The sequence below is a fragment of the Plectropomus leopardus genome, chromosome 15 (assembly GCF_008729295.1).
Source record: "Plectropomus leopardus isolate mb chromosome 15, YSFRI_Pleo_2.0, whole genome shotgun sequence".
Classification (NCBI taxonomy): Eukaryota; Metazoa; Chordata; class Actinopteri; order Perciformes; family Serranidae; genus Plectropomus; species Plectropomus leopardus.
Window position 1 is genome coordinate 2,738,322 of NC_056477.1, and position 22,463 is coordinate 2,760,784.

Below are 22,463 nucleotides of genomic sequence, written 5' to 3' on the forward strand. Positions count from 1 at the left end.
AGGTTACAGCAAAGCAGCTTTTAATTGGCGTTTTCAGGAGGACAGGCAGTGGATATGTCTCTTAGACCAATATATTATTTGATGATGCTGACCTTTAAATATTAAAGAAGCAAGTGAGATTTTGCTTACAGCAGATATGATGCAGTTGTCATCCACTTTTAGTTTTTTAAGTTTTCCTCTATATATGATAATTTTTCTTTGCATATTCCACATTCAGTCTGATCTCCCTGCGGAGGAGTGTTGCATGAGGACATGGAAACATGGGAAGGATGTGTGAATTGCTGGATCAAATCCCAGCTGGTACGAGGGAAGTGTGATGCAAAAAAGAAAAATACATTCACACAGGAGTGACATATTAAATAAATGAATACAAAAGAAAAAGGGGTTTTATGCCAACAACTAGTCTGGTCCAAAACAAAATTTGATGAGACAAAAAAAAAACTTGAATATTAAAAAAAAAAAAAAAAATTGAAAAAACAAATTTCTGTTAATTATATGTGAAAATGTGCCAATGCATAATCATATGTCTTTATTTTACTTGAATCAGGGTGTATGGAGGGAAATATTTTATGGTGTGTATACAGTGTATGCTGACACTTTATAGCCTTTTATCACCCTAAAAAGAAAACAATGCCCATTAATATTTTTTATTTAATTTATTAATTTATTGATTAATTGATTTTATTGATAAAAAATCTATATTTATATTTATATTTTATGTGTACAGTAGTTAAAACATAAATGTTACCACTTGATGCATCGTACCAGATTATAGTTTAGAGCTACTTTCTATCTACAATCTATTCAAGTGTTTTCATAAATATTGACATATCTGTACTCATCTCACAAAACAGAAACAACATCAATTAAGTCAAATACTTATCTGTTCAGGTAAATCAATATCAATCAGAAAAACAGACTTTATCATGTTCTACATGTTAACAGTGTTGATCTCTGTGTGTTGCTGTATCACCTGTTGTGTCTCAGGTCTGAGGGAATTCCCCTCTGCAGCATCAATAAAGTCATTTTTAACACCGGCGATAATCTTGGTCACTGTGATTAACAGAGCATGTGTGTGTGTGTGTGTGTGTGTGTGTGTGTGTGTGTGTGTGTGATGGGGTTTCCCTTCGCGGATAGCAGGGATTAGAGGATTATCATCTCTGTCTCTCGCACCGTGGATTAGTTTTATCTACAAGGTAATCTGGGTTTTACTCTCGTCTGACAGGACTACAACTCCCACAATCACACACAGCACATAACAACTCCACACAGCCTCCTGCAGCCCACTGCAGTGTTGACCCAAAGCTTTAAGAGAGGCGCGAGAGATAAAGCAGGAAAATCTGGATCTCCACGGGAACATTTTGGTACAGTATGAAACAATAGGAACCTCCACCTGAATGAGATTTTCTGCTCTGTTTTGCTTTGCATTAATAAGAGCTCTGAAATTTGGATTACATAATAATGTGATGGAGAAAGGTGTAAAATCCATGTGCACATGCATGTGTATGGAGATGATACAAAACACCTCAGGGAAATGAGTAAGTGACATTTGGCTGCAGTGAAATAAGTGAATCTGTTAAAGTGATATTTCATGCCTCCTCTGATCATTTGAGCTTGCAAAGAAATAACAATGAAAGGAGCGCTGTAGCTGCAGTTAAGGACACCAAGGTTAATATTTATTCATATTTCTATATTATTAAAATTCAATTTGAGACTGCGGAGGGCTCGGCTGGAGGAAGTGTGGCTCCCAGGAAGCCAACCAGTACCATAAATTTTTTGTTATTTTTGTAATTTGTTAGAAATTAAAGAATTACCTCTTCAGTGAGGCTTCATGAAACTGAATTTGGGGAAATCTGCAACAAGTAGTAAATGTATATTTCCCAGAAACACCCCTCTTTTGTTTAAATGTCTATATTCAACTCTGTATTTTTATTTTCATTCATTTATCTCAAATGCTGAACAACCCGTGTTTTATATTTGTTTTGTTTTTTTGACAGAAGGGGGAAAAGGAAGAAGCAAAAGAAGGAGAAAAAATGTTAATACTTCTGACTTTTAGACCTCCTTTATTAAAAACATGTCCACAAGCACTAATTACAACACTGTTCAACTAAGAAAAAGGAGGAGTAGAAGGAGGGGAAAAGGCAGAAGAAAAAGATGTAAAGGGAGAAGGAGGAGGAAAAAGTAAGAGAGGAAGAAGGAGGAGGAGGAGGAGGAGAAGATGAGGGAGAAGAAGAAAAGATGTTTAGTGACAGTGACACCTGACTTCAGATGAATCCTGGGGTTTATTGCATGTTTCTCTCAGTCTGCAGCTGCTGTAGATCAAACCCACTCAGCGACACATAAACACACGTTTCTCATAAACAAAGTCACGTTTGTGTCACATGTCAGCTCTATTAATATCTCTCCAGGGAGACTGCCATTTATTGTTGGTTGTGTGTGTGTCGTTATCTCTCTCCATAAACGTGTCTATAAATAGGAAATGCTCTGTGCCTGCCAGATACTGCAAATCAAAGGCAATCAACTTCACCTTTCTATCTGTTTTTTATAAGAAATGAACACATCTGATACTTTTCAATGCACATGTAACATCCCAGTTTGTGCTTTTCTCTCTCAATATAAAAATGTCTGCAATACAAATCTATTCTCTAATGAGATGCACACCTCGACCACCAGGTGTCACCACAGCTCAATGAATCTGTCTCTTGCAAACAAAGAATACAAGTTACCAAAGGAAATATGTTATTAAAATATGCAATATTTAAAATTAAAAATGTGACTTATTTATTATTTTTCTTTCCAGAAGTTTGCGTTTCAGACATTTCACCAGCAAATACATCTTACTTCTGCTTTTGTTGGAGCCTTTTGTACTTAAATACTCACAAAAGAGACCATAAATGTCTAAATCCAAGAAAAGGGATGAATCAAACTGTGGAAATAGTTTTGTCTTTCCCCTGATTGTTTTATAACTCAGGTCTCATATTTCAGAGACACCAAATTCCCTTTTGCTTGTCAAATTATATTTAATAAAAAACACCATTTAAAAAAATCTAAATTAATAAAATGTAATGTCCGTTTGTGTATTGTCCTGTTCTGATGTTGTTTCTGTTAATTAACATTTTGACAAAATATTTAACAATATAATTGTTATATTTCACATAAAAAGTCTGTGACGTCTCAATAAAAAACACCATGTTGCAGAAAATATTGCCAGAAAAGCATTTTATTTTCTTTGATTTCACAACACTGAATCCATTTCATCCAGTTAAGGCAAATTTTTACTTTCCATTGTAAAAAATATATATACAAATGGTTATACTGGGGACTGTCCCTTATTTATGAGAGGGGAGGGGTGATGCAAAACAAGGGCGCCACAAAAACAGTGGGAATTGAAGGGCATTTTTTGTTAAAATCTCCAAACTCACACTTACACACTTACCATGGCCAGAAACTGTGAAATATGGTTATTTATGATACTGAACGGGTCGTCCATTTTTTCCTCAGTAACTCAAGGAGGCTCAAGAAAAAATATTCTCACAGGAAGGATCATAATAATAAAAAAAATGCACAACCCTCAGCCACCCCTATGCTCTGATGAGTAAAGTACAGTCCCTACTGAAGCAAATGATCAAATGAAGTGTTATAAAAAATACAGTGATTAGCCATCACTTATACAGATTGATGCATGATTACTGTTGCCTGTAGCAGATTCACACATTCATATTGTATCATGTCAGTGTTCCCTGAAATGAGAGTTATTTTGGTTTAATGCCTATTTAACGTTTGGTTAATCCTCTCTGTGTTACTCGACTGTATGATGCTTGCGGCAAATCTTTCAAATGTCGGACTATGTACCTTTTTGGAAAAGTATTTTGTAGGGAAGTTTTTTGGCAAATTAATGGTGATGTTGAAACACTGACAACACACAAACACACTCGCAGGTCCCTTTAACCCTTTCACCACGGCTGAACTTCTTTATCGGAGACAAACTTCCCGTGAGGACCTGTAGCTCCCGGCGGCAGCAGTGCCAGGTACACCGGAGTGATAGCGCCCTCGTCTGGTGACTTGGGGGCCTTGTCACCGGCCATGTCGGTGCGCACCCAGCCTGGACAGCAGGCGTTCAGCAAGATCTGTGAAAAACAAGAAATGCAACCATGAATTCTTGAGTTATGGCCTAAAACACGTGTTCTGTAAGGTCACAGTGACTTTTGACCACCAAAATCTAGTTCATCCTTGTATCCAAGTGAACGTTTGAGCCAAATTTAAATAAATTTCTTCTAGTTGTTCTTAAGATATCAGCCTCACAGGAATGGGATGACAAATGGAAAACCCCAAAATATTGTGCTAGAAGTGAGACTTTCATTTAAAACATAAGCAAAAAAAACTGATAATCTGATGATTTTGTGTATAAAATCCTTCATTTGTCTCTGGTGACAAATTAAGACAAGGCTGAGGCTGTTTCTGCCTTTACTTTTGTCCCTGATATACCAGAAGGCTTGTCTTTAACAAAGTAAAGCTGCTAACAAATTGCCAGTAATTTGATGATAACCACTTTAATTCCAATAGATCCTTCACAATAAAAATCCCCCATTGTTTTGTTAAATTAAAACTTTAATAATGAAGTTGCAAAATAAGAAAATGTTGCATTTAGCAACTGCAACTTAACAGACTTGTGAACGCAGACACAGAGTTACCGTTTGGGTTGTGATTATGTATTTTAAACTGTTTTCTGCCTTTAATAATACTTACACAACCCAGAGCTGTCATAAATATTCCTCCCATTCATTTAGTTGTTAAAGAAAATTTGTTGCTGAGACAAATAGGAAAAAGTACAAAAACAATACCTCAAACGCTTCTCGAGCGTACGATGAACATTTAGCATTATTTCTAATTCTTTATCTATTATGAAAAGTGGTTCAGAGTAGTTCAAAGATGTTTAAAAGCTGTTTAATTTCGTGATTACCCCGTCATTTGGTCTCTCCTTGGACAGACGACGAGCGTGGATCATGGACAGGGTCTGAAATACACACAGACAAACATATTTAATGTCTCTGTAAAAGGAAATATGACATTAGAGAAGCATTTCTCAAATAAACTCCACCAATTTTTTTCCATTTTAATTTCTGTAAATTTGTGTTGCAGCTCCACAGATGAGACAGACACTGATGGGTCATACCGTCAGTCCACACTTGGACACGCCGTACGCCGTTTCGGGCCAGCCACCCTTCTTGTGCTCGTCCTTCTTGGTCTGGTCGACGAACCGCTGCATCAGTCCCTCCAGCTCCTCCTCGGTGATGTCCTCGCTGCGGAAACGCTGCTGGAGAGCCGGGCTGCACTGGTTCAGAGTGCGGGAGCCGACGAAACTGGAGACGTTTACCACTCGACCTAAAACACACACACAAAGACGATGTTTAAAGCCTTTAACTGCTTATTAAAACTCTCTGTGTGTCTCACAGCATGTCAACGTATTCATCGCTTTTAAAAAACAAAAGGTCAAATGTTTGGCCCTGAGAAACAGCTGCTTGGGAACATTTGTGCAGTATAACACCGTCGCTCTGGCTTTTAAGCGCACCTGCTGCACATCTACCTGGAAAAGAATGTGAGGGTGCAAAAAATGTGACGTGCACAGGCTGGACAGTAGACTTAGTCACCTCCAGCTTTGATGAGCGGCAGGAAGTGAGTCAACATGTCTCCGGTGGCGAAGAAGTTTGTCTTGAGGGTCACCTCGGCCTGGGTGGCAAATGGAGTTGTGTCTGCATCTGAAGAGAAAGAGGCGTAGAGAGAAGGAGATGAAGTCATTGTTCATATTCATAGTCGCAACTCCAAACAACAACAGTGAGGTCAATTTATGCCATTTCTTATCTCAATGAGTGAGTCAGTAAAACAAGCTTGCAAACTTAAATATGTAGTATCAAAATAATTTCTCTTATGAGATGCACCACTGATGTTTTTTTGATGCATTTACACTACCATCTCAAATGCATTAAGTCAAGTTTTTTAGTGTTTCACCAAACGTATTTGCTTTAATAAAATCTTAATCCTACGTTTGAATGCTATCCCAGCATTGTTGACGAGGACGTCCACTCCTCCATACTTCTGTTTAAAGAAAGCAGCGGCGGCGGTGATGCTGTTCACGTCGTTGATGTCCAGCTGATGAAACAGCGGCTTCAGTCCCTCTTCACCCAGATTCTTCACCGCTGCCTCACCACGACCGCTGCAAAACGAGCAAAACGTCTCAGTTTGTTTTACTTTATTCTTTTAAGACACAGGTGTGTTGGGGAAACCTGGGGCAAGTTTTTTAAGTGCTTAAAGGTTACAGCTTTGGTTTTTCCACATGAGGTTCTCTTTTTAAAAAACTGTTTTCTCTGTTCATAGTAAATTAATAGGAGTGATATTCTGATATAACATAAATGTCTGCTTAGCTAAAAATCTTGCAGGTTGAAATGTTGCACACAAAAGATGTGTTTGGTGTGCAAAACCTTTTAGTGTGCAGACTGCCTCTTCTTTTCCATAAAATAATAATTTCCCACAATATAAGTGAAATTGTTGTCCTTTTTCAATTGTCATGTTTCCCTGTTGTAGAGGCTTTTACATAAAAAAAAAGCTTTTTGAGGAGGACTTTAACGTTTTAAAACCTGAGCAAACTGACTCAGTTTCTTTAAAAAAAAACAAAAAACAAGGAGACAGCAATAACCAACTTAAGAAGAAATGACCTAAAAATGATCAAAAAAATAGTAAAATTTTACAAACAATACTTGAAAATTAGTTACCAAAAAATAAAAGAAAAAAAAACAAAAAGAAAAAAGAATTTTAAAAATTATGATAACTACAATTTTTGGACATTTGGACATTTTTCCCTAGCATTTTAAGAAACACAATTCTAAATCTATAAAATCTTGCAATTTGTGAGACATTTCATGCAAAGTTGCTCAATGCCTTTTTTCCCCAACGTTTCAGAGGAAGATATCAACACTTAATTTGCTAAAGGTTCAAAGGTTTCTGTGAAAGGTTTCTGCACGCAGCACAAGAAAAGTGATATCGATCCAGGCTTCAAAGAGTTAAATAAATACACAGAAAGACAAAACAAAGACACTTGTCAGTTGATGACGCTGCATTATGTTGAGGTCAAAACACCAGCCTGATCCAGGTGTTTCCAGGTACCTACACGTCTCTGGAGGTGAGGTAAACGTCTCCTTGGTAGCTCTTACAGAGCGCTCGGACGATGGCCAGGCCGATGCCCTTGTTACTGCCTGTTACGATGGCAACCTTGGTGGACATGATCTGTCCAAGGAGAGACATCAGTCAATTAAGTCACATATTAAATTAATAATTTACAATGAAAAAACAAACTCTAAGTTCCCACCTTCTCAGCACAGAAAACTGTGTGTGTGTGTGTGTGTGTTTAAACAACTATCCAAACAATAAGAAAATGAGTCAATAATTTTATCAGACATGCAGGAGATGGAGAAAATATTTGCTGAGTCATGGTGGCAATTTCAGAGACAGAGAGCACTTTTTAAAAATTGTTCTTTAAATTGTTTGTAACCGATTATAACTGGAATTAAGAAACCAAACATTGAATTCATAGTATTGATCATAAAAACACTTTTAATCAGATATAAGACATTTATAGTGGTAAGTTAAAATATGATAATGTTAAAAAAAATCGCTTTATATTGTAACATGAGATGGATTATAACACATTTAAAATCTCTACCTTATCAATAATAATGGCCTAATAATAGTAAAATAAAATAAAAAATAATTTTAAAAAAACGCACAGTCATGCCACCCGCTCAAGACGTCTTATGACCTTTACCCCTGAAACTTATATCGTTACATGCAAACTGGTTTTACAAAAATGAATGATGTATGTCCATAAAGAGACCGAGAAGAGATCAAATTTGCTGAGTCATGGTGACAATTTCAGAGACCGAGAATTTTTCTTTATATAGCTTTTAACCCATTATAACTGGAATTAAGAAACCAAACACTGTATTGACAGTATTATTGATCCTAAAACACTTTTTAATCAGATATAAGACGCTTATTGCGGGAAGTTACTATATAAAAACAACATTTTCATCTTAAAATCTCTACATTAGCTTTAACAATGGCCACATAGTTGTTAAAAAAACGCACAGTCATGCCACCCGCACAAATACAAACTTCTATCTTTACATGCAAACTGGTCTTTAAAAAATACGATGTATGTATACATTGCAACCAAATGCAACTATGTTGCAAATAAAACTGTAACGTTAGAAGTCGCAATTCAAGATATTAGTTACGAGTTTGTTATACATTTCAGCTTTAACAGAGGACCTTTCCCTTTCACCTGAATACGTTTGAGTTACATAACGATAACTGGCTAACGTGAGTAAATGCCAGTTAGAAGAAAATGCAATCAAATGCCGATAATAAGTATTGTTTTTTATGTTTTCAAGTTGTTATCTATCTATATGAGGAGAAATGCGGGCTCCTTACTTCGTGCAGGTCTCTCGGTGGTGCAGTGAGGAGAGGAGTGAAGGTCCGTGCAGGAAAAATGGACAAAAAAAGGGAGGAAAGCTCGAGGTTTGCTGCGCAGTGTCTGTGCGCATACCCGGAAAAACAAGTAAACCACGTGGGTTAAGGAGGAACCCACGATGGATCCGCGGTGCAGCATCGAGAAAACAAATGACAATAATATCTAAGTATTTCATGTTTATCGCTCTCTGTATATGTTTGTAATGTTTGTAGCTGTAGTTTAACTTTGATGATAAGTACACACAAATAGGCAGAGTTTGATTATTACACGAATATACACAGTTTTATTAAATACCACATTAATAGTTTGACATGTTTAAGACAGACTTGTTAATCTTGTGAGGAGTTTGCATCTGTGATAGTGAGGATGTTCATTTTCACTCCACAGCCACAAAAAGTCCCCAAATGCTGCAGAGAGTTTGGTAATGCTGTGAGGTTGGTTTTCCATGACTCTGAGCGTCTTTTTTGTGTGATTGTGTGTGTTTGGTCCAGGTGGGATCATGAGGCGTCGCAGTCACCAGGCTGGACGAACTGCGAGGAGGAGGAGGCAGAAACAAGACAGCGCCGTCCAGTCGAGTATAATCTACAGCTTTTCCTTTTTTTAAATGATGCTTCAGCACAGACAGATCTCTCTCCTGAACTCTCTCATCGCCAGTTTGTGTCTCTCTGCAGTTTCTCTGTGTCACCAGCTGCAGTATGTGAGACTGATGAAGTTTCTTCACCAACGGGGATTCACCTCAACGCTGCTGCAGCCAGCCCTCTTTCCTGGTACCTCTCTGATGTCCTACTTTATTCTACTCTAGTAGAGACGATTAGATAAAGCTCTCACTGCACTGTGTGTGATAACTTCATTGAAGTGCAGACTTTAACGTGTGTGTTTGTGTTTGTTGTTTCTCATGCAGACACCGGTAGAGGACTGCAAGCTCTCAAGACCATCAAAGTAAGTCTGCCAACACGAATCAGTGCGTCTGACTGGATAAACTACAACACAATAATAATAACTTGCATCTACAGTTTCTATTTACTTCAATGTCTGTCATAGAAAACACTCACTTTTCTAGAGCTATTTAATATTTTTCTCTGTTAACAAACTCCATGATGCACCTTTCCTGTGGTGTGCACTTACATGTATTTATATAACTATCTCAATGATAACTAGATCTCCATTGAGGCAAAATAATGTACATAAAACAGAACATACTTTTGAATGAATTTTGAAATAATCTTTATTTTGTGCATTGAACAAAAACAAAAGAAAAATAACAAGGAATATACAAAACCCAAACAATAATCTCAATAAAAGAAATATAAAAGCCACTTAAATTTAAATATCACATGTTGGTACATTCCCTTTTTATATAAACAACTTCCCAAACTTTATATACAACCCAATACAATATAAAGTTTAAAGAAGGTGATTAAAAATCACATTGGGTCAGGCGATCGTGTTATAACTTAGCTGCTTTTATTTCAATTATTCTTTTTTATCAAAGTTTTTTTTGCTCATAATTTTTGAGAGTTGCAGTTTTCTCGTTATCTGTCTCTGTTCGTGTGTCAGCCTGGCCAGCTGCTCATTTCTCTACCAGAGTCCTGTCTCCTCACAACCGCAACTGTTCTGGACAGCCACATGGGACAGTATATCAAGAGGTAGACACACGCACAAACACACGCACACACATTCATATACAAGTGAAACAATTCAAAATATCAGAATATGGCCGGATAAAGCAGTGGTCAGAGCCACTTCTTTAAAGCTGCAGTGTGTTATCAGGGTGCAGTTTGTTTCGTACTGAATTGCATTTTAACAAAACAGTCAGGTAAAACACGGTAAGTAAAAGCGTAAAGAACATGTGAATAAATAACACTGCAAATGTGCATAAAGATGCCAAGAGAAGTTAGTGTCTGATTGGTTCCCACGACAAAAAGCCCGTGGGATTTCTCTTTTTTTTAACGTCTGTTTATTGTTTTTTCAATTATCAAACAGGACAGATGGAAAATACATTTTACAAAATGCTACGGAAATGTGAGGAGTTCACACATACAGACGTAACTCAACAAAAACAACGTAATATGAAATATGCAGCATAAATCTTAATGAAAACACGGGGTTGCTGTACATGTTAATTATTGACAGCAGACTTAACCTGGTAGCAGCAGTATTAAGTTGGGAGGATTATTGCAGCTTTGTTCGTTGTGATGACGTTCTGTAGTCTCCTTTAGCCACTTTTAAGCCATCACCTTTCTAGAGACACATAGAAGCTTCAAAACTTAGGAGTGGGATATTTAGTGACATTTTATGTTGGTCAGCAAAAAGTGAAAGTCTCTTAAGACCTTATTTCGGGCTTCCAACCAATGAACCCATTAACATTAAGACGAGGGAAGCAAAATGCAACAATTTTAACTCACATTTGATTTTTTTTTTTTAGGACTCATTCCTGCACCACTTTATTGACCCAAACTGTTATTATTTTTGTCTCCCCAGCTGGAAGCCCCGCCTCTCTCCCCTGCTGGCGCTGTGTGTCTTCCTCGTGTGTGAACGGCACCGAGGCGAGGCCTCTGATTGGTTCCCGTACATTGACGTGCTGCCCACCTCTTACACCTGCCCCGCATATTTTAGCGATGAGGTCATGGCCGCTCTGCCCGGCAGTGTGCGGAGACGGGCTTCAGAGCAGAGGGAGGTGGTGCGAGAATTGCACTCTGTTAATCGAGACTTTTTCAGGTTAGTGCTGCAAACAGCAGCCTGGAGCCGGTTATTCAGGTTACGTGGAGAGATGTGAACAGATTACAACTTGTACGGCAGAGTTTACTTGCACATTACATAACATTTCTTGTAGATTTGTAGATTTTGTGGCGTTCTGACTCTCTGCATTTTGATGATAGTTGTCCATGTTATGTTGCATTATTTATTTTTATTTTGATATGCAAGTATAAACCTGAGGCTTTAAATATACATCCCAACAAGTGAAATACTTCAAAAGACACATATAATTAACAATGTTTTAATCATCCTAAAATGTAAGTGATCTGTTCTTGATCCAGATCCCTGCAGCCAATCCTGAATCAGCCCGTGGAGGAGGTGTTGACATATGAAGCACTGAGGTGTGATCATGTTAACACACACACACACACACACACACACATGCAAAAGTAAAATTTAAGCCGTTGCATAATCTTGACAGGCGTGCAAAGTTCCATTTTCTTCTCAGTGGTATGTTATTTATTTTGATGTACATTTGTTACCTTTTTAATCCTTAAACACCTGGATCAACATCAGTCAGACTCCTTTCATGAGCATTTAAACCCCGCAAAACCAAAAAAACGGCTTTGATTTCTTTCAAAAGTAGCAACTTGGCAAGAAATATCCTGTTAACTGTAAAAAAAAATATTAAAAAGATGACAAGGAAATGACAGATTTTTTGATATTATCAAAAAATGAGGGAAAATGTCCGATGTTTCTGTCTTTAAAATTATTTTACAGAAAAAAAACATATATTTTTTTTTTTAACACTGAGGTCTTTTTTTTCTGTAGGTTTTTCTCTTTTTTTTTTTTTTTTTTTTTTTTTTTTTTTTGCTTATTTTAAGGTAATTTTCAACTTATTTACTAATTTCTTGCTTTTTTTTTTTTTTTTTCGCAAATAGCAATTAAGCCAATTTTCTCAGGTATTTAAGTGTTAATGATAAATCACAGAACAAACTGTTTTTTTTTTTTTTTTTTTATGGCAATGAAAATCTTCCCGGGCTAAAGTTTGGACTGTTGGTTTGTCCTCCTCCAGGTGGGCATGGTGTAGTGTCAACACACGCTCTGTCTTCATGTCCCACCCATCCAACAACTTCCTGTTTGGACAGAACGATTACGCTTTAGCTCCCTTTCTGGACCTGCTCAACCATCGCCCTGATGTGCAGGTAAACTGTCGTTATCACTTCTTTTTCCCTCACTATTTTTTATTGTTTTGTGCCATTTTACATACTGTGCATATATGTGCATGTATGGATGTTGATGGTGGTCAGACTTGTTTGCAATGACTTATTTTACTTAAAAAAAAAGACAATAAATGCAGTTAAAAAAAATCTGATCATGTATTTTCTCAGGTAAAAGCAAGTTTCAATGACGTGACAAATGTTATGAAATCAGGAGTGTTTCCGGGACGCTCCGCTACCAGCAGGCCTTTATCAACTACGGTTCCCATGACAACCAGCGTCTGATGCTAGAGTACGGATTTGTTTGCCGCCTGCAACCCCAACAGCGTGGTCTATGTGGAGACAGGTGAACCACAGCAGGAAATTGTTGGGTCAGTTTAATATTGTATCGATACAGTTTAGGTCATGTGAAAAGTTAACCTGAAGTTTGTTGGTTTCACTGTTGTCTCTCAGATGTCCTCTGTGAGGTTTTAAGAGGAGACAGGAGTTTGGATCAGAAGATGAAGTTTCTCAGAGAAAACAATTTTCTTCAGTAAGATTAATTTTTATCAATGTTACTCCTGTCATGATTTTGGAAGCAGATGCTGTGTGTCTTGCCTAAAAGGGGAAGCCTTGTGTCAGCTTTAAAGGGATAGTTCCTCAAAATCCAAAATACTTTTGTGACATTGCTGTTGAGTTTTCAAATAGTTTTTTTTGGCACTTTGAGCTCTAAAAGCAGAGTACCATCTAGGTCCATTATATTGGAGAGAAGGGAGACACCTCTATGGCTGATATCTCCAACACTGCAACTCTCACTAAAACAATGTCGACTGATAAAGAGCACGATAGGTAAGAGGGAAAATATGAATTTTTGATTCAGGGGTGAACTGTTCCTTTAATCTCATGGACAGAAAAAAACACATAAGGCATCCCAATTCATTTTTTTTTTGTTTGAGTGCATTTAGAGTAGAAATCCATCATTACATTTTTTGTCTGTGTTTGGAACATAATTGGGTTTTTTAAGCTAAAACAGATAAATTACCATGCCTCGCATTATCTCTGAATTCTGCACAGAGCTGGACTAAAATAAGTCTAAATTTGACACTCCAACGTTTTCCTTCCAACTCTGATCTTTTTCTCCGTCAGTAATCTCACTGTGTCCAGTGAAGGTCCAAGTTGGAGGCTGATGACCGCCCTCAGACTGTTGTCCCTGCCACAGACACTGTAGTAAGTCTCTCATACACACACACGCACACACACACACACACACACGTTCATATTTGTGCATCAGTATTAAAAGAAAAGCTCCTCTTGCTCATTCTGATCTAAAACTACCTTTGTGTCCTTCTGAATTGGTCAGTATGTCAGAAGTGTGTGTGGATATTAATGATTTATCAGCTGTGTGTTTATTTTTTCATAGTCACCACTGGAAGGCAGTGTTGCTCGGCCACATGGTGTGTGAGGAGAGAGAAGAGTGGAGCGTCCAGACAGCAAAGACTCTCTGCCAGCGACTACTACAGGACACACACACAGCTCTGGATAAGGTGCGCGCACACACACACACACACACACACACACACACACACACACACACACACACACACACACACACACACACACACACACACACACACACACACACACACACACACACTCCCCCAATTATCAAACTTTCGACCTGCAACGTATGCAGGGTCCCCACAGGTCCTTACAAAGTCTGAAAGGGATTCAATTAATTAATCTTAAATTAATTAATACATAATAAATTGGAATAATTTGACTTAAATTAATCTTTCAAAATTCTTCAGAAAGCTCAGACATGGGAAGTTTGATTTTATGAATCTTTTTTCCTGAATTGAATTTCAAAATAGTTGGTAACATCTTTCGTTTTTTTGTGAAGTAATTTAATAAATTCTTTTTCTTAAACTCGTCATGATTGAAATCCAAGCAGTGGGATCTCGCATGCAGAATGAGAAACACAAAATCATCCAGAAAACAGACCAGAAATGTCAGATATTTTCCGCCTCTGTTGGTAAAACAAGTAGATACCTTTATGATAATATAATATGTTCAGTGTCTTCCACTCTAAAAATGGTTGTTTTCCCAACATTTAACATAGATAACACAAAAAAAGTCATGTTTTATGTTACAATAAAAATTTGGGCAAAACATAATTTTACTTAAATTGTGGTTATTAGAAAATTGGTCTTAATCTTACTTCCAAGTAGCGTTAAAAAATCGTCTTAAATCCACCTTGTTTTGATCTGCAGGATCCCTGATATGACCCGATTTTCTAAAAATTGCTGTGCTGTGTGTGTTTAGATCTCCGGCCTCCTCCAACAGTGTGACCAGGCACTCAGAGAGCAGCTAGACGTGGTCACGTCACTGCGACAGGAGGAGAGGTGCATCCTGGGAAGCTGTCTTGAGGCACTGGGAGACACGCAGAGACAGTCAGATAAACTGCTGTCAAGCCAACCTGACGATGACGCTGTGAGCTGACATCTGATTGGTGCCCTGCGAGTCGCTACACGAAGCAAGCTCACTGGCTGAACTGGAGATGCTGGAGGATCTGTGGGCTCCTGTTCTGCTTGTGGACCAGTACAGCTGACAAAGCATTCCCTGCAGAGCGTCACAGATCTGACTCCAGGTATGCTGAAAGAGCGTCTGCTCAGAGAGGGACAGTTATGCTGTCATCAGCAAGCCAAGTGAAGGTCAAAGATACAGCGCACTAAAATGACTGTAAAACTCTTCTTTTAACCTTTCGGACTTGTGTCAGACAGAAAATGCTGAGGACATTTTTAGTATAAATTTAAGAAATAATTTATATTCTGATTCAGAGCTACAGTACAGTTCCATTCAGGAGTTTTGTTTGAGACTTAATAAGAAGTCCAGAGGACAAAAACTGCACCATTATACAACAAGGTTTATGACAGATACTTAAAGGTCCAGCGTGTAGGATTTAGGGGCATATAATATTTGCAGAAATTGAATATAATATGCATGTTTTCTTTACTGTTTCTACCTAAAAATAATAGTCTTTGCATTTTTCTATCTTAGAATGAGACATTTTTATCTACATAGGGGGGGGGTCTGTCTATGGAGTTTTAGCGTCAGCCCCCGTACATAGCAGCACCTCAGAGACCAGACAAACAGCGTCAGAAAAAACTATTTTTAACGTAAAACTGCTTATTCAGTGTTTTTAACGGTTTAAAATCTCTAGGTTTGTTTGTTTTCAAGAGGAAGAGACCTCCTGAAGAGTAAATACTGAAGGAATTCTAATCGGGAGTTCATGTTTTGGCACATGGGAGGAGCTTCAGCTCTTTGCAATCTGCAGTCCTCACAGATAGATTTGGCTTTGGGTTGTGTTGGTTTGATTGATTGATTTCAAACACATTTCAAAAGGAAATAAAGAAATTATAATTTTAAAAACAGACAAACAAAAATGTAGGAACTACAATTAAAAAAGAGGCAAAAGAAATGGTCAAATATGTAATGAAATTTACATATTTGAAAAGGAATGAGAAGTAAAAACTTACATTAATCCAACCCCTTCGACAGAAGTCACTGAAGTTTAATTTACTAGCTTCCTTATTCATTTAAACCGTGCCACTAAATCCTACACACTGCTCCTTTAAATTGCAGTTCCTATTTACATTGTAATATGAAAGCCTTATGAGCAAAATATAAAACTTTGCTGCATTTACAACGAAAGAAAGAATTGCAGTCATCGTTACCAATGTATTTATTGAATCAAATGACGCTTTGTGAACTCTCAAAGAAACATGATGCAACAAACAATGACCAGACAGATTAATGTGAGTCGTCGCATTAAAGTGACACGAAACCGTCACACATCAGGAGCCGATCAAAGGTTTTTTTTGTTGTGTTTAAAGTGTTTGGTCAGAGCTGACTCTGACCTCAGGTTTTAATATGAGTGTGTTTTTCTCAGTTTTAGCTCATGATGTTTGCCTCCGTTCCACATAATGTGATTTTTTAGGTTTGAGGCCCAAAAAATAATTCACACACAAAAATCACGTTTTTTAATTGTTCCCTTGTCAAGTTAACCAGTTGAAACCCAGAGGGTAGGATTCCTGTGGATCCCGGACAAATGTGTTCAGAGTTGGATGACAGCCTTTTCTTTCTGGTGACGCTGGACAGTCTCCATGGCAACTGTGGCTTCATAGAGAGGTACCGCCTCCTCAGGCTGAGGTCTGGAGAGACAGATTGAAGCAAGACAGACAGACCGACAGATTGCATTTGACTTAAGATAAACTACAGTGTTTGCATCTTGAATACAGTCAGCTGTGATTCTTTATTTGCAGTTTTGGTCTAAATGGTCTTAACTCGGTTTGGTCTGACTCCCCTTTCGACCCTGCTGAGTGGTGGTTTTGCGATGAGTTACCTGAGAACTCCAGCCGCCATCTTCTCTACAATGTCCTTCAGAATATCTGACACAAAGCTGTTAAGGAGCGAGTTGATGCTCCTGATCATGTGCGTACTGTTTAGATTAAACACCGAGTGCTCAGGATACGGAGGTATCTTCCTTGCTGCGCTGATGAAGCCGTCCACACTTCGTGGTTAAGGAAAGACATGGAGGCTGATTTTAAGTACAGCAGTCTGCAATCTGGAGGATCCAACTGTTACAAAACAAAACACAGAACAGTGATACAAAGGACAACAAAACTCCCTTCAAACATTATGGAAATAAGCCTATTAGAAATAGATTTAAGCTGTAATATGTATTCTGTCTATTTAACGGGAGATTTTGCAGCAGAGGGATCCTTAAATAGCCGATATAAAGTAATGAGTGTTGGGTGCAGCTGTGACTCACCTGCAGGTCTTTGTGGGATGTGACCCAGTGACCCCCGACTCCCAGCACACTGATGATGTCATGTTTGTGCGGGAAGAGCTTCGTCTCCTCTGACTCTTCATCATGTAGACGCACTATAAACACATACAGCACAATGTTCCTTTATGATGTTTAATAGAAGGTTTTGATCCGCAGAAGCCTGAAGGCACGCTGGCAAATTTGATGTCGGTTTTTATAATCATTCACATGTTAATCGGAAGAAAAATGCGTTTACCTCCAGAGTCTATGACTATATCCACTCCCAGTCCTCCCGTCTCCTCCAGAACCACGGGCAGCAGGTCCGATGAGTCATTATAAACTGGAATAACCTTAGCTTTATACAAAAAGACACAGCATAAGTCAGTCCGGTTCATAATACATTTAAAAATTTAAGAATCTACTAACTGAACACTGGTCTCAATGCCAATCTTTTTTTTTTTTTGCATAAAAAATATCTAATTGAAAGTTAATTTAAGTTGCAGTGGTTGCAATTTTAATGTTACCCACATGGTGGCAGCAAATTTTTTAGGTTTATTTCAAGGTTAATTTTAAATTCAGTCTCCCCTTTTACAGCAATTACTCAGAATTAGACATTAACAAGGTCTTATCTAGGAGTGATGTGAAGTTAACTTGGTGATTAATGTGTCAAAAGTTTTCATCATCTACAGAACAATAAAACTACAGCTCATATTAATTTGGCCAGCAGATGCAGTTATGAGAAGACAAGCAAGAATGAAAGCATGTAAGCCAGTTAGAAAGACAGAGAGAAAAAATCTCACCTACTAAAGGCTCCTGAACACCTGAGGAAAATAAAAAAGGGGGAGAGAAGAGCAGAGGAAGATGGGAAAAAGAAGCAAAGATTTTTAAAAAAGAGTAGAAGAGAAGCAAAAGAGCATGAAAGGATATGAAAAAGAAGCGCTCCATTCTGTGATTTTATAGAGAATACATTTAAAATCATTTTACAAACACTGAAAGAAGATTGGGTTAAAATGTACATTACTGTCAAGGATACAAAGAAAGTGTGAACTAGAGACGTCACACGTTTGGCCGTGCGTACCTACGCTCGGCCGAAGCTGCTCCAGGAATGTGTGTTTTTGCGGTGAGTGAGATGTTGTTAAAACCTTCACTCCGTGGTAACAAGCCAACTGGATGCACATGAGGCTGAAAGACTGAGGAGGGAGAAGAGACGGGGACGTTACTATCACGCAAACAGAGATTTACTTGAACTCCTTCGATGCTGAAATACTTTTTGAATACTTTTTTTTGTTTATATAGCACCTCTCAAACAAATCAAATGCAATTTAAAGTGCTATACAGTTCGAATGAAGAAAAAAACAAGAACATATAAAAGTGGCTTTTGTCTTACTATAAAATATTTATAGTAAGACAAAAGCCAGACTAAAAAGATAGAAACTACTTAAAAAAGAGAGCAGGGCAGAAAACGATTGCAAAGATGGGGAGAAAACTACCACTGGTTTTTACATACACTGGCTCCGTCCATGACCAGGAGTGTGTGTCCGGCTGCCATGCGAGCGTGTGTGTGCAGAGCAGTGTAAGCAGAGAGACCGGCACGCAGCGCTCCGGCAACACACACCGAGCTGAGCTTCTCTGGCTTCTGAACTGGAGAACAGAAACACACACACATGCATTAATTCAGGTGGCTTAAGTTTAAAGATTTGGCTTTGACACAGATACACAGATGTGTGTATAAAATCTGAGCAACATGATCAAAATTCTGCTGTAAACAACGGTGTATTATAAACTGATTTCAAATGATTTTCCAGCATTCCTGTCTTTTCTTGTGCAAGGCTTCCAAGAAACTACATTTGGAAGAGCGTCTGTGCACGTCAGGTGCTTTTACACAAAGTTCAGCTCCTTTCAAAGTGTGAGCACCACTTTAACGTACACGCGGTGCAGATGAAAGGCTGACAGAGGATTCACATCAGAAAACCACTGCTGTCTTTGAAGGTGGAGTGGACAACAGTTTGACCTTTCAGATGAAGGGGACGTGACCCAGGCTGCCTTTTTGTGAGCTGACTTGTCACAAGATGAAAATGTCAAAGGTAATGACTTAAAAAAATGTGTTATTTGACTGTGTTGTGAAAATGTTTGTTTGATGATAATGTTGGATTGAAGCAGTAGAGTGCATGCTATGAGACCTTTTGTGTGTGTGTGTGTGTGTGTGTGTGTGTGTCTGTGTGTGTGTCTGTGTGTGCGTGCGTGCTACCTAAATAGTGTTCATCTATGTCAATGACATCGCACAGTCCGGAGCAGGGAGAGTCCAGAGGAAGAATACCTGGACAGGAAAGGCTGATGAGACGTGGAAGGACATACAATCTTTTTAAAGACAGGTACTTTAATGTTGTGGTGATTTTAGCGGCCTATGTGGACAAAAACACCAGCGTTTCCATGACACCAACACATCCTGTTGTAAAGATCTGGATCGGGCTCGTGCATTTGACACCTGGATCAGATTTAAACTTTTGAACTCTGAGCAAATCGGCTTGATTTTTTTAAACATGGGAAAAGGCAGCAACTTGGCAGGAATTGTCAAACAAGAAATGAGTAGATTTAGATTATCAAAATTAAATATTTAAAATTATTTCACAGAATTGGATTTTTTAAGCACCTTCCTTCTGGTATTCTCGTTTTTTTTTTTACTTTCCTCTGTTTTTGTTTGTCTTGTTTGGTATTTGCTGTTTTTTAGCTAAATTTCTTTATTAATTTCTTGCCAATTTGGGGGTCATTTCCTCTTGTTTCTCCTTGTTTTTTTCATATTTTTGAAAGAATCAAGCCAATTTGCCAAAGTTTCAAAGGTTTTTGCAGGATGCATATGTCCTGGCCTCTTTTCTGGTAAAGTACAGAATTGATTTTAAAATGATTTATTGCTTTATTTTTAAAGCAATGCATGGATTCACAACTGTCTACATTTATGATCCCCAAATCCACCTCCCGACCCCGGTCAAAACTGAAATGTGACTGAGTACTTTGAGTTGTTGGCCCTAAATTGTGGAATAGACTTGCACTAACAATACGCAGCAGGTAGATCAGATTTATAACAAAAAATCCTACCTACAACCTCATCCTCCGGCTGGAAGAAAGACACCTTATCGCCCACTGCAGGAAAAAATTTAAGAAATTTAAAGTGGTCCTGACAAAAGGTCACTCAATGCTTCTCACATGAATTTATTTTGAACAATCATGTGGCACAAAACGGTGTGTTTGCAACCTTGCAGGACGACCCCGGCCACCTCTCTGCCAACAGGAATTAAATCTCTCTGGATCCCCATGTCGTCAAGCAGCTGGAGCGCAGGACGGAGAGCAGAGAGAAGAGGAGTCATCAGTGATCACTGAGAAACTAACAAACAAAACTACAGTTTCAAACAGCCTGTCAGCTGAAAGATAAGTATTTAATGTGTGTGTTACAACAGATCAGTGAAGGCCTGAAGCTGGATGGACACATGCAGAATATGAACTGCACAAAATGAGAACTTGAAGTTTTTTAATTGTATTTTACATTATTACAACATGTACTGGTTAAAGTTAAGTTTTTTGAGTATTTTTAAACATCAGTCCCTCCATAAACTATATATTTGATTGCGACATTTAGGACTGAGTGGCTTTTAAAGTTAACTCTTTCATCTCTAAAGATTTCTGGATGATTGCTTTTTGATTGCTAAATTTTGTTTTGTTGATGTTTTTATTTTGCGTCATTAATGTTGTATCGTCGATCACTGAATTGATGTCCAGATCAATCCAGATCAATCTACCTGTGAATAAAGTGATTCATCAGTGACAACACAAGAAAGTTTCTTTGGTCTTGAATTGCGGCTTTCTGTTCTTCTGTCTGATTATTTATCTTTGACTTAAGTACCTTGAGGTCCAGTGGGCTGAGTCCACACGCCTTTACCTGAACTCTGACCACATGGCTGCCTAAAACCTCTGGGAGACTCTGGAGAGACACAAATGCACAAAAAATGAATACAGACACAGAGAAACAGTGCTTTAACCCTTTGAAACCTGAGCATATTGGCTTGATTTCTTTTGAAAACACTGGAGGGCGACGAGCATCTTAACAAAAACTTGTTAGAAAATTTAGCAAATATATAATTATAGTAATTATAACAATAATTTTTTCTGAACATTTTTATCTAAAAAAAAAATTCAGCTAATTTTCAAATCAATTCCTTGACACCTTTGACACATTTTTTACAGTTTGCGGGACATTTCTTGCCAATTTGCTTTCCCTGTGTTTTTGAAAGACATGGTAACACCGTTTTTTTGTTTTTTTTAGGTTTTAGAGGTTAAAATGATTGTGAAAGGCATCTGAAAGCAAGAGTTGATGTTGATCCACATGTTAAAGGGTTAAACCTTTACACGGTGTGAGCGGGGAGACGCAGACAGCTGAACACACCAAAGTCTTTTTACTAAAGCCAATAGATTTCATTAGAAAACACAAATACATGTAAGGCAGGAAAAATAGATGCATTTGAAGGTTGTCAGCAGTCAATCATTCAGCACTGTTCTCCTCTAAACACTGTAATACACAAAACACCACTACCGAAACATCCGTCTACACATTAGAAATCTTATATTATTAAGGTGCCACATTATTATTATAAGGAATAGTAGTAGTAGTATTACTATCTTCAAATATGGACAGATTTAATCTCTTCTGCACAATAATGAATGTAGCCACAGTATCACACATGCAGATTGGTGTACTTTGCTTTTTCTGAGCTAATAATGTCACATAATAACAGATTTCTTTCGGATTCTAAAAATGAGACACAAACTCACCGTTTCCTGAATAACGAACTTGGGCTCAGCATCGTCCACACCAGCTCTGCAGTACAAACCTTTCATGCTCATATACCTTTAATTTATGCAGCTACAAGGTGGCAAAATATTAAAGTCTGCTCGACTATAATCTGCTCATATATCAGTTATTAATGTTATCCTGATGTTGCTACATGCAGCTCAAATGACTTGAGTCAGCTGACCACTTCTTCTTCTTTGTTTACATTTTTTTTGCTTGTAGTAATAAAAAACAATACACCGCCCTCTACTGGAAATTAGGGGTTACCATATCCCAAAAGTACTATCAAATAGAGCAGAGAAAAACGTTATTATTCATAAAATAATTTAAAACACCTGAAAGCCATGTGCTCCTTGTTTAAAAGTACAGATAAGT

The 22,463-nt window shown here is 37.9% G+C and overlaps 3 protein-coding genes across 4 annotated transcripts; 1 reads left to right on the forward strand and 2 right to left on the reverse strand.

Moving 5' to 3' along the window:
- Positions 1-3,192: 3,192 nt before the first annotated feature.
- Positions 3,193-8,587, reverse strand: cbr1 (carbonyl reductase 1). Its single transcript, XM_042501958.1, has 7 exons — positions 8,485-8,587; positions 7,163-7,278; positions 6,042-6,211; positions 5,649-5,756; positions 5,174-5,382; positions 4,961-5,014; positions 3,193-4,127 (listed from the first exon to the last, which is right to left on the reverse strand). The coding sequence occupies exons 2-7, from the start codon at positions 7,273-7,275 to the stop codon at positions 3,954-3,956; spliced, it is 828 nt and encodes a 275-aa protein (XP_042357892.1). The 5' UTR covers positions 7,276-7,278; positions 8,485-8,587; the 3' UTR covers positions 3,193-3,953.
- Positions 8,588-8,871: 284 nt separating this feature from the next.
- Positions 8,872-15,611, forward strand: LOC121954655 (SET domain-containing protein 4-like). The gene is given in 14 exon segments (XM_042502302.1): positions 8,872-9,099; positions 9,196-9,291; positions 9,426-9,463; positions 10,082-10,170; positions 11,006-11,242; positions 11,563-11,622; positions 12,297-12,426; positions 12,613-12,637; positions 12,640-12,746; positions 12,748-12,787; positions 12,895-12,973; positions 13,567-13,647; positions 13,841-13,964; positions 14,743-15,611. Coding segments are annotated over 14 exon segments (1,359 nt in total). The 5' UTR covers positions 8,872-9,023; the 3' UTR covers positions 14,920-15,611.
- A 535-nt stretch (positions 15,612-16,146) lies between these two features.
- Positions 16,147-22,262, reverse strand: cryzl1 (crystallin, zeta (quinone reductase)-like 1). Of its 2 annotated transcripts, XM_042502303.1 has the most exons (13): positions 22,070-22,262; positions 21,144-21,221; positions 20,499-20,571; positions 20,342-20,386; positions 19,497-19,565; positions 18,756-18,889; positions 18,327-18,438; positions 18,049-18,069; positions 17,505-17,603; positions 17,252-17,364; positions 16,952-17,057; positions 16,823-16,868; positions 16,147-16,631 (listed from the first exon to the last, which is right to left on the reverse strand). In XM_042502303.1, the coding sequence occupies exons 1-13, from the start codon at positions 22,139-22,141 to the stop codon at positions 16,535-16,537; spliced, it is 1,065 nt and encodes a 354-aa protein (XP_042358237.1). In that variant the 5' UTR covers positions 22,142-22,262; the 3' UTR covers positions 16,147-16,534. The 2 variants fall into 2 exon arrangements, with proteins under 2 accessions (XP_042358237.1, XP_042358238.1); XM_042502304.1 differs by lacking the exon at positions 18,049-18,069.
- Between the last annotated feature and the right edge of the window lie 201 nt (positions 22,263-22,463).